Raw genomic sequence first — 14,001 nt, forward strand, 5'->3', positions numbered from 1 at the left:
TAACAATCTTAAAAAATAATACAGTAAACATGTAAATAACAATTCTAAACCATAAAACACTACATTATGATGGGAAAACACAAAACATAGCACAGTAAGGGAGAAAGAAAGAGGTCATGAGTTATGTGATGGGAAGGCCTGCCGAAACATCCAAGTTTTTAATTGCTTCTTGAAGGTAGCCAGAGAGGGAGCCCCGCAAGTCTCAGGAGGTAAGTTGTTCCAGAGGTGGGGAGCCACCGCAGAGAAGGCCCGATTTCTTGTCTTTTCCTTCCGGGCCTCCCTCGGCGTTAGGCTCCTCAGCATTCTGATATTGTCTCTGAAGGATATGTCATGAAAAATGAACAAATAACCATAAAAGGGATTGGGATTGAATTAATTACTCTACCTATGGCTAAAGTACACATGAAGTATCAAGGGTGGAATGGAATGTGGAAGGAAGCCATCACAAATCAAATTCTTGCCCCTTGTTTGATTGGGTTGGATTTATCTGAGCATGTTAAGAGTGTTTTGATAACTATTCACTCCCAGATAGAAAAGAAAGAAACACCTGAGGAAAAATGTGAGATCCCTGATGAAGCAATAGGAGAAAATGAAGCAAATGAACTAGTTGAAATAGTGACTATAAGGAATCCTCATGAAAACAGTTTTAGACAAGAACGAAAACAGGATCCTACTTTACAACAATGCTTTAAGTTGGCCAGAGAAGGACCAATAACCTCTGAGTACCCTGAAAGATTCTTTGTGGACAGAGACCTGTTATATAGGGAGGTCTTGGTAAATCCTAAAGGGGGAGGGGAAAGCATCCACAAACAAGTGATGATCTCTTTTAAGTATAGGAAAAAGATTATAGAAGGGGACATACAGACACCTTTGCTGCTCATTTGAGAATCACATGCACAAAGCAGAGGATAGCGCAAAATTTTTACTGGCCTCGGATGGGGAAGCAAATAAGATCATATTGTCAAAGCTGCGACATATGTCAGAGGCAGGGTACTGGCAATGACAAAACTAAAGCTAAATTGTGCCCTTTACCAATTATATCAAGCACATTTCAACACATAGGCCTGGACATTGTGGGACCATTACCTAAAGCAGGGGTCGGGGAACTTTTTTACGTTCCCCCCCCCCCAAAAAAAAAATGTTTTATAAGCCAACATTACCCCCTTGCTCATTACCACCAGGATTTTCACTTTTACCCCATTTGGGGTAATTTACCCCTGTTCCCCGACCACTGACCTAAAGTAACTAGAAGGGGAAACCGTTTCATTTTAACAATAATAGATTATGCCACTAGATATCCAGAAGCTGTTCCATTGCAAAATATAGAGACCGAAACGGTGGCAAATGCCTTATTGAACTATATGTGTCGCATGGGCTTCACTTCAGAAATTGTCACTGACTTGGGAACATCGTTCACTTCCAGATTATGAAAAGGCTCTGGCAACTTTGTGGCATAACTCATATTTCATCATCCCCATATCATCCTCAGACAAATTGATTAGTGGAGAAATTTAATGGGACCCTAATGCGAATGATCAGGGCTTATACTGCTGAAAACCCCAATGACTGGGATCACATGCTTGTTATATGCATACCGGTCTGTACCCCAGGAAAGCACTGGTTTCAGTCCATTTGAACTGTTATTTGGGCGGAAAGTGCAGGGACCCCTTGATTTACTCAGACAAAATTGGGAGGAACCAAAGGGAGAAGACCCTGAGACAATAATCCAGTACATAGATAATTTAATGAATTCCTTGCAACAATCTCTGAAGTTAGCCGCAGAAAACTTGCAGAGCCAGCAAGGGAAGCAAAAGTTATGGTACGAGAAAAAGGCCAGAGAAAGATGGTTCAGTCCTGAAGAGAAAGTCCTGATGCTGTGGCCTATAAAAGGGAATAAGCTGCAATTAATTTGGGCAGGTCCTTTTAGAATAATATCCAAGATGAATGAAGTAAATTACATAATTCAGGAGGAGGGAGAGGAAGGTTGAAGAGTGGTCCATGTAAACATGATCAAGTTTAGAGAATTCACTGTAGCATACATCATTGATATAAAAATACAGTGGTGCTTCGCATTACGATGTTAATTCGTTCCAGCGAAATCGCTGTAGAACGAAAACATTGTAAAGCGAAATTAAAAAGCCCATAGAAACACATTAAAACCCTATTAATGCATTCCTATGGGCTTGAAACTCACCATCCAGCGGCCATTTTCGCTGCCCGTGCAGTGAGGAATCCGTCCCAGAAAAGAGCGGGGAGCCATTTTTTTACCCGGCGGTCATTTTGAAATCGCCGATCAGCTGGCCAAAAATCGTCGTTTTGTGAGAATCGGTTCCCAAAGCAGGGAACTGATCATTGCAAAGCAAAATTCCCCCATAGGAAACATCGTTTTGAGATTGCTTTTGCAATCACAAAAACTTCGTCGTAATGCGATTTCGTTGTTAAAGGGGCGCTCGTCTTGCGAGGCACCACTGTATATAGTCAAACGTGGGAAGATCAGCTGTGCCACATTGAGAAAGTGCTACAGAGGTTAAATGAGGCTGGATTAACAGTGAAGGCTAGTAAATGGCAGCTGGGTAACTCCGAGTTAAAATACTTAGGCCATATTGATGGGGGAGGCAGAATCAAACCCCTAACATTAAAGATTGAATCAGCAACTGACTTAGACCTACATCAAAGAAAAAAGTCAGGTCTTTCTTGGGGCTAATTGGCTATTATAGGCGCTTTATCCAGAACTTCAGTGAAATAGCAGCCCCTTTATCGGACAACCCATAAAAGAAAAGTTGACAAGATCCTGGGGTCGAGCGACTGTGAGAAGGCCTTCGAGAAGTTAAAAACTGTGCTGATGACCGGCCCTATCCTGAGAGCACCAGATTTCCATCAAGAGTTCACCGTCTTCACAGATGTTTCCAACACTGGACTGGGAGCTCTGCTGAGCCAGGATGACGACAATAGGGACCTTCATCTGGTGATATTCCTGAGCAAGAAGCTGCAGGCTGGTGAGAGACATCTTTCCACTATAGAGCGGGAGTGTCTGGTGATTGTATGGTCTTTACAGAAGCTCAGACCGTACTTTGGGGAAGACATTTTGTTCTCTGCACAGAACATTCCCCACTGCTGTGGTTGCAGACTATCAGAGCGAACAATAATAAGTTGATGAGGTGGGCCCTACTCCTACAAGACTTTTGACTTTGAGATCCGGAGTGTTAAAGGAATGCAAAATGTGATAGCCGATGCCTTGTCAAGAAGATCGGAAGACTGACAAAAGGGACTAATGTAAAATGTAACTTTGATGTTATAAAAACTATTCTAAATAAAAGTTCTAAGTGTGTATTAATTTGAACAATAAATAAAAATGTAAGTTATACAGTGGTGCCTCGCAAGACAAGCGCTTTGTTTAATGAAGAAATCGCAAAACGAAGACGTTTTTGCGATCGCAAAAGAATGTTTCCTACGGGTTTTTTTTGCTTTGCGATGATTGGTTACCTGCTTCACTAACCAATTAACGCAAAATGAAGATTTGCGCACAGCTGATCGGCAGTTTCAAAATGGCCACCGGGTAAAAAAAATGGCCGCCCGCTGTTTTCTGGTTCGGATTCCTCGCTGCACGGGCAGCGAAAATGGCCGTGCTATGGAGGATCTCCACTGGACGGTGAGTTTCAAGCCCATAGGAATGCATTAATTGGGTTTTAATGCGTTTCTATGGGCTTTTTAAAATCGCTTTATGATGTTTTTGTTCTACAGCGATTTCGCTGGAACGAATTAACATCATAATGCGAGGCACCACTGTATATGAAATAATGGTAAGGTTTGTATTGTAAGTAATAAAAATGTCGATAAACATAATCTAAATATAAAGTAATAATATTAATATGCTTTAAATTGTGTAATTCAGTGAGTATATATGGCATATGTTTAACTGAGAAATGTTTTAAAGAAGATATTTTAAATATTGGTAAGTTATATCATACGTTGTTAATGAGTGTAACCTACTGTAGGTGTTACCCCATGATAAAACTTTCCAAGGGGGGAGGTATGTGGAGGACAGCCCACATGTCCCTCATGTCAGTCATTTTAGAGCTCTAGTGCAGGAGCCTATGACAGGACAGGATGGGCGGAATCAAGAGAACTGGGGGAGACAGAGAGTCAGTTAAGGAGAAGATTGTGAAGGGTTTAGACAAGAGATTGGAAATTTGGTGCGTTGGAGAATATAAAAGAGTTAAAAGTAATAAGAAATACCTAGACTGTCAGAATATTGAGACCTTGATCAAAGTGAATGAATACCTGCAAGCGTATATGTAATCAAATCCACGTTTATTGAATGAATTATAAAAGAACATCAATGAGTTTACTTCTGTGATTTACCTACCAAACCATAAATAAGCCGTGTTATATTTGGCAGCAATAGTCTGAGATTCATAAGTGGTACACTGAGGGTAATATCCTCTGGTGGCAGCGAAAAAGGGTGAAAAGAACAAGTCGTGTTTGAAGGTGAACCCGTGAGTGGGAAAACTAACAGGGCACATTGGGGGTGCGCGACACCTACCTTGTAGGATTTTGGGCATAACCTTGCTAGCATGTGAAATGAGTGCAACTGTACAGTGGTTGGAACATTCTTTGGCACTGCCCTTCTTTGGGATTGAGATGTAGACTTATCTTTTCCAATCCTCTGGCCACTGCTGAGTTTTCCAAACTTGCTGGCATATTGAGTGTAACACCTTAACAGCATCATTTTTTAAGATTTTAAATACTTCAACTGGAATGCCATCACCTCAACTGGCCTTGTTTTTGCTGACTCTATGGGGCTTCTCCATCTTTGGCTGCAGAGAACATAATCAATCTGATTTCAGTATTGCCCGTCTGGTGATGTCCATGTGTAGAGTCGCCTCTTGTGTTGTTGGAAAAGTGTTTGTGATGACCAGCTTGTTCTCATGACAAAACTCTATTAGCCTTTTGCCCTGCTTCATTTGTAACTCCAAGGCCAAACCTACCTGTAGTTCCTTTTATGTCTTGCCTCCCTACTTTAGCATTCCAGTCCCCTATAATGACAGGAACATCTTTCTTTGGTGTCAGTTCTAGAAGGTGTTGTAAATCTTCATAGATTTGGTCAATTTCAGCCTCTTCAGCATCAGTGGTTGGTGCATAAACTTGGATTAATGTGCTGTTGCAAGGTCTGCCTTGGATTCGTATTGAAAGTACAGCTTTTCCCACTCTTTTGTTGACCATGGGGGCTACTCCATTTCTTCTACAGGATTCTTGCCCACAATAGTAGATATGATAATTGTCTGAATTGAATTTGTCCATTCCTGTCCATTTTAGTTCACCGACGCCCAGGATATCAATATTCATTCTTACCATCTCCTGTTTGACCACATCCAGGTTACCAAGGTTCATAGATCTTACATTCCAGGTTCCTATGCAGTATTTTTCTTTGCAGCATCAGACTTTCCTTTCACTTCCATGCATGTCCGTAGCTGACCGTCCTTTCGGCTTTGGCCCAACCACTTCATTAGCTCTGGAGCTACTTGTACTTGTCCTCTGCTCTTTCTCAGTAGCCTGTTGGACGCCTTCCAACCTGAGGGGCTCATCTTCCAGCGTCTTATCTTTTAGCCTTTTCTTTCTGTTCATGGGGGTTTCTTGGCAAAGATACTGGGGTGGCTTACCAGTTCCTACTCCAGGGGGATCGCATGTAGTCAGAACTGTCCATTATGACCTTCCATCTTGGGTGTCCCTGCACAGCATAGCCCATAGCTTCTCTGAATTACTCAAGCCCCTTCACCACAACAAGGCAACAATCCGTGAATCGGGTTCTGGAGGATACCTCAATGCTAAAAAATTTTCAGGTAACATGGGGTACTGCAGAGGGAGAGGACAGCCACCTCATCTGTTCAGAAGGGATCTGTTTTTAAAGCCTAACACTAAAGGGCCTTATTATCTATGAAAGGGTTTTGCTAGGTCCAATATACAGCTAAGATCAAAATGAACACTGCAATCATGTTAATGTACAAAGGATAACTTTGCCCAGACAGGAAAGAATTCTAGCAATGTTCTATCAGCAATATGATAGTGTGGGCACTACATACGTAACAAGCATGTTTGAACTACAACCAAGAGAAGGACACTGTAGTTCTATATTATACAGTGGTGTCTCGCTTAGCGATTGCTTCATTTAACAACGAAATCACTTAGCGACAACTTTTTCAGAGCGTTTTTACACTTCGTTTAATGATGGTCCCTATGGGCAATTTTTGCTTAGCGATGGTTGGGACCATGCTTCGCATAGCGATTAAATTTTGGGTCCCCTGTTTCGCTTAACGATGGTTTAAACAGCCTCATGTTTGCTGTTTTTAAAATGTTTTTCTGTTATTTATAAAGTTAAAGTTTACTGTTTAAAATGTTTGAAATCATAATGTGCACTTAATAAAACCCTTGTTGACCAAATTTGACTCTGACTCTTTTTTAATTTGTTGTTGTATTTTTCCCCCCATTGAGATGCATTGAATAGGTTTCAATGCATTTCAATTGGGGAACTGCATTTCGCTTAGCAATGTTTCCTATGGCAATTTTCGCTTAAGGACGGCAATTCGTTCCTATTGGAACGGATTGTCCGGTTTTCAATGCATTTCAATGGGAAACCGCATTTCGCTTAGCGATGAAATCACTTAGCAGCGATTTTTTTGGAACCAATTAACATAGTTAAGCGAGGCACCACTGTATTTAGAAAGATGAAGACACAGCCTTTCAATATTTGTCTACCAGAGAGTCAGAAATGTTGGCACCAGTACATTTACAGAAGTAATACCAACCAGGAATTACTACATGATGTGCATTTGGCACAACCACCTTGTGCTCTCCAAATGTTTGAGGATCTATCTTGCATAATCGCAAGTGTGACAAGCACAATGTCAACTAAGACCAGAAGAGTCATCACTTTAGCGATATTTAATGTTTCATCCTCTAAGCTCATGGAGGGAAGATTTCAACATGTACCTATCTCAGATTGCCTGTGTCCATGTAATGATGGCCAAATGGAAACTGTAGGTCATATCTTACTGTACTGTCTTTTCTATAGAGATTTACACACCAACTTCCTGAGCCCAATCATTCTCAGATATCCAGGGAGACCCGATGAATTTTACATCAAGCTACTTCTTTCAGATCAAGACTCCCTTATTACATGCTCTGCAGCAAAATTTTGTGCAGCAGCAATGGCACAGAACTCCCTTATTATCTCCTGAGTTCACAGGTTGATTGTTTTTAGCATGAAGGGGGTTTATTGTCAAGCATAGCGAAATGTTGTGGTCCCAACTGAAGGGAGGAAATATTTACAGATCTTTACAAATATGTAAGGACTCCCTATAACCCAAAGACCCTGACCAAAGCAGTTTTCCAGATGACCCAATGGTTCAAAGGATAGCTGTAAACATGCTGTATTTGATCCTCCCCATATTTTACAGCCAGTACACAATTATTTCTTGTACACTTTTAAAATTGCATTGTTTATATTTTAACCATATGTTTTATGAACTGGCTGTACTTTTTAAATTGTATTTTGTATATTCTAACGACATTTTATGAACTGATTGTACCTTTTTAAACTGCATTTTGTATATTTTAGCCACATGTTTTATGAATTGGTTATATATTTTTAAACTGCATTTTGAATATTTTAGCCATAAATATGTTTTATGAGCTGGTCGCCCGACCGTAATAAATTCATTCAACTTGCATAATCCCAGCCATTATGGCAAACAGTCGGATTATGAGCATTCCTATCCAAAACATTTGGAACACATGAGGTTGTCTACTGCTATGTTCCAGGTTAGGAGTAAACAGGGCATGAGTAAATTCTGTTTTCAAACAATAACCAGCAATTATGGACCCTGGTTGAGAACACAAAACAAAACAACTGTAACACTATGGTAGTGCTACACAAGGGAGGGGAGCCTAACACATGGACAAATGTAATTGCCTTCACATTACATTTCAGCACTAGTGACTACTGATTTATTTATTTATTTATTTTATTTATATCCCGCCTATATGGTCGATTAAGATATAGGTAAAACAAACTGCTGCCATGTCATGTGCCTTTAAAAGCAACTACATATTGTTTTAAGCACTGTTTCAGAGGATCTTGTTTTGAGCAAGGGATGTGTAGAAGGTCATGCGATTCACATTTTAATGTGCGATTACCCACTTTTCACCTTCCAGACCCAAGCCCAGGCTGACACAATCCATATATTTTTGAGGTTCTAGTAAGGTTCACAAATGAAAATGTATTTAAATGTTTACACTTAAAAATATACATGAATATGGGCTTTTGGGGGTGAAAGTGGCAAAAAAGAATTTTAGTGGAGACAAAAGGCATATAACTGGGTGCTGGATCCAGGTTAGAATAATCTTGTACTGGAGAAATGAAAAATCCGAACCTTGAAATGATCAAGCTTAAAAATTAAGCCTGTATCTGTAGCTGATTAATGTCACCACTTTCTACCATGAAACAATGTACTTAAAGAGGGCGACATTGAGAAATAGTCACACTGAAAACCACTCGGTGAGTTATACCTCCCTCACAAAGCATGATAGGATGTACCAAGCATAAGGACTATTACTTATTACAAATGGCATTCAAATATCTGTACCAGCACCGTGCCATGCTTAGTAGGGCTTTTGGCTTGTATTTTTTAAATAGTAGGCCCCTACAGAAGACAAACTACTTCTAAGTGTTTTTGATGGGGCAGCTGTTAAAACGCACTCATTTTTCATGCCAAAGCCCCTAAATATGCATGAAAGATAAACATTATAGAGATCACATTAAGTGAACCATGAACCAAAAAAGTAGACAGTGTTTGGTTCATGACCTGCCAAAGCAAAATACTGGATTTTTCCCCTTTGGCACTTCATGTGGTTTGGTAAAAGGTGAAGGCCTGACTACCCACCCCTTCCTGCTGTGCCCACTGCCTCTGCTTACTTCCTCTTGCCCACGCCTTTGCCTTCTCTCCAGGCACCCAAATGCCGTGCTCTGAGGCAGTGACTGGACTTCTTGCAGTGAAGCCAGTCAGTGTGATCAACTGGGAGGCAACTGCATTCTCAGAGGCAGTGAAGAGCTCAACTGCTGCCTCAGAGCATGCACCCACCTCCCAGCTGAACAGGGCAATCAGCTGGGAGGCAAGTACATGCTCAAAGGTGACTGGGCTCCTCTAGCTGGCTTCTCTGTCACCACCATTGCCTCCCTGGATCATCTGGAGAGGTGATGGCAGCTGCAGAGAAGCCAGGAGCTGGCTGACTGCCTCTGAATATGAACCCCCCAACCAGCTGGTTGCCAAAAATGCTGCTTCCCTGGCAACCAGCTGGCCAGTGGGCATATGCACAAAGGCTGCAACCAGGCTCCTTTGGATGGCTTCTCCATTGCTGCCTTGCCTCTCTGGGCCACCCAGGGAGACCAAGGCAATGAAGGCAAATAGGGAAGATGACAGAAGCAGGGGAGGGCAGAGATGGGCCTGAACCACCACTAACCAGTTTGTTTCCCAGGTGGTTGATGGTTAACCACAAACCATCACAAACCACCATTTTTATTGTCCATGCCCATCTCTAATACAAATGTATTCTAGTTTGTGATTTTTGTATCCAGTGCAGTGATTTCAACAGTTTGAAAGCAAAGGTTCTTCAAGTTAAAACTCACTACTGGGCAAATTATTTCTGACTGACAACCATATTAAGGAAGAAGTACACAATCCGTGACTCACATTAAGTTGTGGCACCAAATAGAGGCACTTCAGCCCCCAAAGGGGAGAGGCCTAGGGGAGAAGCTTAACACACCAAAGAGATCTCCTTCAGGCTCTATTAGACCCAAGGGGCAGAGGTGCCATCCATGCTATAGGAGCTGATTTTTTTTTTTGTTTGATCTGCACCTCGTGGAAGAGTCCCTGTGACAGATGGGTGAAATTACAGTAGGACTGTCATATTGGTGTGATCAATACCCGTGATTTCACTTATCTGCGGCCTGAAAATATTAAACACCCAGCCCGAAAGACATGTTTCCAAGATGTACTACCAGAACTAGTCAACAGAGGGAACTAAATAATATCTATGCTATATCCCAGGCATCCAGGAGGGGAGGGCTTGGAACCAATCCCTGTTCACCAAGGATACCGCAGTCCTGCTGTATTTGCAATTTGTATATAACAACCAGTTACTAACATTAAAGCTTTTTACATAAAGGTACCTGTAGGTTCTCTCCCTGCTTCTCTTTTTCCGGCATGGGTATGTGGGGTTCAGAAAACATTAACTAAACAGAGTACAGTATAGCACTAGATGTGAACTTTAATGCTAACTACCCCAACAAACAATGATTTTATGTTGCTACTGTTTACTGAAACAAACTGACTTCCACTTGTGATAACGGGGGTTAAGGAGAACAACTTGGATGGTGCACTGAACTGTGATTATCTGAAAGTGTTCAGTTTTGCAAGGCAAAGACAGGGGAGGGAACAAATCCACCTTGCCAAACCACCAAGAGCTGCAGCCTCAACAGCATAGTAGCAGCAGCAAAGAAAGCAAATCTGCAAAAAAACCAATGATGACAACAACAAAGACACACGAAGATTGCATACTTTGTTTAGGTGTACTAAATGACCCTAAACAAGGCATGTACTCCTGGTATGTCTTGTTTTAACCCATATCCAGCATTTCTTAAAAATAAAATGGTGACAATAACCAGAAAGGCTGTAAAAGAGTTCTGGGGGGTTTGAGCCCTTGAGGGTTATGTTCTATCATTTCTAATAATGCTCTATTATGCCTGAGAAATGGGACAGGGAGTGCTGGTGCTGACGTGAATACTGAAATGAAGTCATGCAACCAGAAGCTGGTTTAGTTTGCAGTGACTCCTATAAAAGTTTTATTCAACAAGATAAACTGGCATCAAACTAGATCACAAACAACCTGCATGTTACTACCACTAGGATTATCAAGAATCATCTCAGCAAAAACAGAAGAAATCAGGCTGTCTTCTTTTCACTGGGAGCTCGAAGTGGGGATAAGCAGAGCAGAATTGGGAAAAAAAATCAGGAACGTAATCTCCATGTTAAATTCTGTTACACAATGGAATTGAACCCAAACAAGTATGTGAAAATGAGTAACATGCAGGTAAGGACTGATCTAGTTATCCATGGATCCCCTGAGTGCTATAAAGATAAATAGTTACCAGCCTGGAATCTGGGACCAGAGTTGAAAGTAGGATAAAACCTGACCTCACTCAAGATACTGAGGAATGGGATTGTGGAAGATTTCACTCTATAATCCAAGCACTCTTGTAAATTCTTTTTAACAAGTCCAGATCAGGAAGACTGTGAAAATGAAAGTCACTTTTCACAACAGACTAGATTCATGAGGGAAAGATCCTATTCCAATTACATCCCACTGTTGTGATGGGAAAACATGGTCCCTCTAGTTTCTCCAGCAGAGTAAATGCATACAGGGCTGGGCTCATAGCAATGGGTTTTTCTTCTGCTCCAATATCCCTGGATGACACAAACCCATTTTTCACGATCCTATTAAAATATCATTGATTGCTACTGTTTGGTATCATGATATGGCTGCCAAGCAAAGACCCTCCTACGTATGACAAAACAGAAGGGGATGGTAATAGAAATGACTGGGCAAATTGCTAAGCATCCACCAACTTTTCAAGCCACAGGTCAGAGAATACAGGGGTGAGTAATAAAAAGTTATGGTGTGGGGGCATGGTCATATCTACCACCAATATATGGCTTACACATTATCCTGGATGAAATATAGTCCTTTACAGAAAGCTCTCCCCTACCCTAACTAGATGACACTGGTTATAACTTATATAATTACCGTGTTTCCCTGAAAATAAGACAGGGTCTTATATTAATTTTTGCTCCAAAAATGCATTAGGGCTTATTTTCAGGGTATGTTTATTTTTTTCATGTACAACAATCTACATTTATTCAAAGACAGTCATGTCATCTTCTGGTTGCTGCACAATGGTGGAGGGCGGGGTTTCACTTAACTGGGGCTTATTTTGGGGGTCGGGCTTATATTAAGAGCATCCTGAAAAATCATACTAGGGCTTATTTTCAGGTTAGGTTTTATTTTTGGGGAAACAGGGTAGCTGCCAACAGAGAAAAGGTAATCATGTGGTAAACCTGTCACTTGAACGGACCACATGAAAAATAACTCATTAATGGAAATATGTGAATTCAAAAATTCTCATAAAAGGCTGTTGGAAGATGCATATTTGAATTCTAAACAAACTCTGATTGTCACTCACACCTAATTATTTAAAATACAGTAAAATTTAAAGCAGATTTTCAAATTTCTAGGAAATCTGATAAAGCAAATTAATACTAAATTAGCTGCTATGTATTTTGCTTCTGGAATGTCATTCTGTTTAGCTGGTGTCTGCAAAATATGAAAAGAATGATTAAAAGGTAATCTGGAGCAGATGCAGGTAGGTTTTTCAAGTTCGAAAAACAGGAGACAAAACAGGATTTTGATTCTCAACTTTATTTTTAGCAGGATGCATTACTACATAATGGAAGGTGTCATCATTGGAAGAAAAGGTCCATAGTCCTCACCTGAAAAACAAACACCTAAATAGATGTTAAGGATGTCCTACTACAAAAGTAGTAAAACACTACTTACCCACATGGAAGTCAGAAGAACTTTAAATCAATAATACTGTCTTTTCTGACAAGCTACCATATAATAAATTTGTTCTGTTAGTCTACGGCATAACAAATGTTCACAAGTTTCAGTGTCTGCTTTGGATTTAACTTCAAATTTTTAAATCACTTCAGAGGCTGCCAGTTTAGAGACTTAAAAATACCTAATAGGATGAACTCTGATTTCACTTAACAGGATGTGGAAAAAACACAAGTGAGCATGCCTTTAAAATGAAATTTGTTCAGTATGAATAAGTAATTATTAAGCTTTACCACTACTAGGAATGCTCATATTACGCCATTCTGCAAACAGACACGCAACTAAGAGCACCACCCCACTCAAGCCAGAAAATTGCAACTACAGTGGTGCCTCGCATAGCGAGGTTAATCCGTTCCGGATTAACCTTCGCTATGCTGAAGCATCGCTGAACAGGGCAGCGATTTCCATTGGAACGCATTAAACATCGTTTAATGCGTTCCAAATAGGCCAAATACTCACCGTTCAGCGAAGCTTCAGGATGGCCGGCAGCCATTTTCGCGCCCTCGCCTCGCTTAACGAGGGCGCGAAAACGCTGCGCGCGGCCATTTTAGGCCATTTCCCGGCTTCCGGCGGCCATTTTGGCCGCCGAACAGCTGATCGGCGGGGGTCGTTTTGCGAAGATCGGTAAGCGAAACGCTTACCGGTCTTCGCAAAGCGAATTTTTCCCTATTGGAACAACATTGTGCGATCGCATTAGCGATCCGAAAAAACGGATCGCTATGCGATTTAATCGTTATATGGTGCGCTCGTTAAGCGAGGCACCACTGTATAGATTTATAGAAAGATGATAAGCATGTCTGCTGTATGTGTTTAAAAGTTTCTCCAGTCTTGAAAAAGGGAACCTGCAAAACGTAAGCTAAAAGCATTTTTAAACAAAGAAGCATGCAAATAATCCAGCATTACAACCCATTTTAAATTAGGTGATGTCCACAATTGAACCACATTAAAAAAATGCTAACTGAAGATGGAATCTTTAAAAGCTGTCATCTAGTGAAATATTCATAAGGACAGTTAGATACATATCTTGTGGAGAAGGAAATAAAGTAACATTTTTTTTCATTCTGTTGCCTTGTTTTCCTGAGCTATAAAACTTAGGCTGCAGTCCTATACTACTTACCTGGGAGTTAGGTGCTACTAAACACAGACAATTATTCTTGAGTGGACCTATGTTTCCTTTGTGTTCCTTATTAGATTCACAAATGTGCATCCAGCTTAGAAGAAAAATTAACAAAAAACATGCCTATATTGGCTGAGACCAATGAAATGGGAAGT

At 40.8% G+C, this 14,001-nt stretch overlaps 1 protein-coding gene across 6 annotated transcripts in view; it reads right to left on the reverse strand.

Moving 5' to 3' along the window:
- RPRD1A (regulation of nuclear pre-mRNA domain containing 1A) overlaps positions 1-14,001 on the reverse strand; it is a 44,420-nt gene that overhangs the window by 15,125 nt on the left and 15,294 nt on the right. The window contains exons 7-8 of one of the 6 annotated variants that reach the window (XR_012088541.2): positions 13,847-13,940; positions 12,516-12,602 (exon numbers count right to left, since the gene is read on the reverse strand). The exons of 1 other annotated variant lie outside the window; for it this stretch is intronic. Coding sequence is in view for 3 of the 5 variants with exons in the window: in XM_020804910.3 (XP_020660569.1) it covers positions 12,573-12,617 (45 nt within the window). In the remaining 2 variants the exon portion in view is untranslated. Of the gene's footprint in view, positions 1-12,515; positions 12,618-13,761; positions 13,941-14,001 lie in introns of those variants that run through there. 4 more of the 6 variants (XR_012088540.2, XM_020804911.3, XM_020804910.3 and 1 more) reach the window with 4 other exon arrangements.

This window comes from Pogona vitticeps, chromosome 6 (genome assembly GCF_051106095.1).
Source record: "Pogona vitticeps strain Pit_001003342236 chromosome 6, PviZW2.1, whole genome shotgun sequence".
NCBI classification, from domain to species: Eukaryota; Metazoa; Chordata; class Lepidosauria; order Squamata; family Agamidae; genus Pogona; species Pogona vitticeps.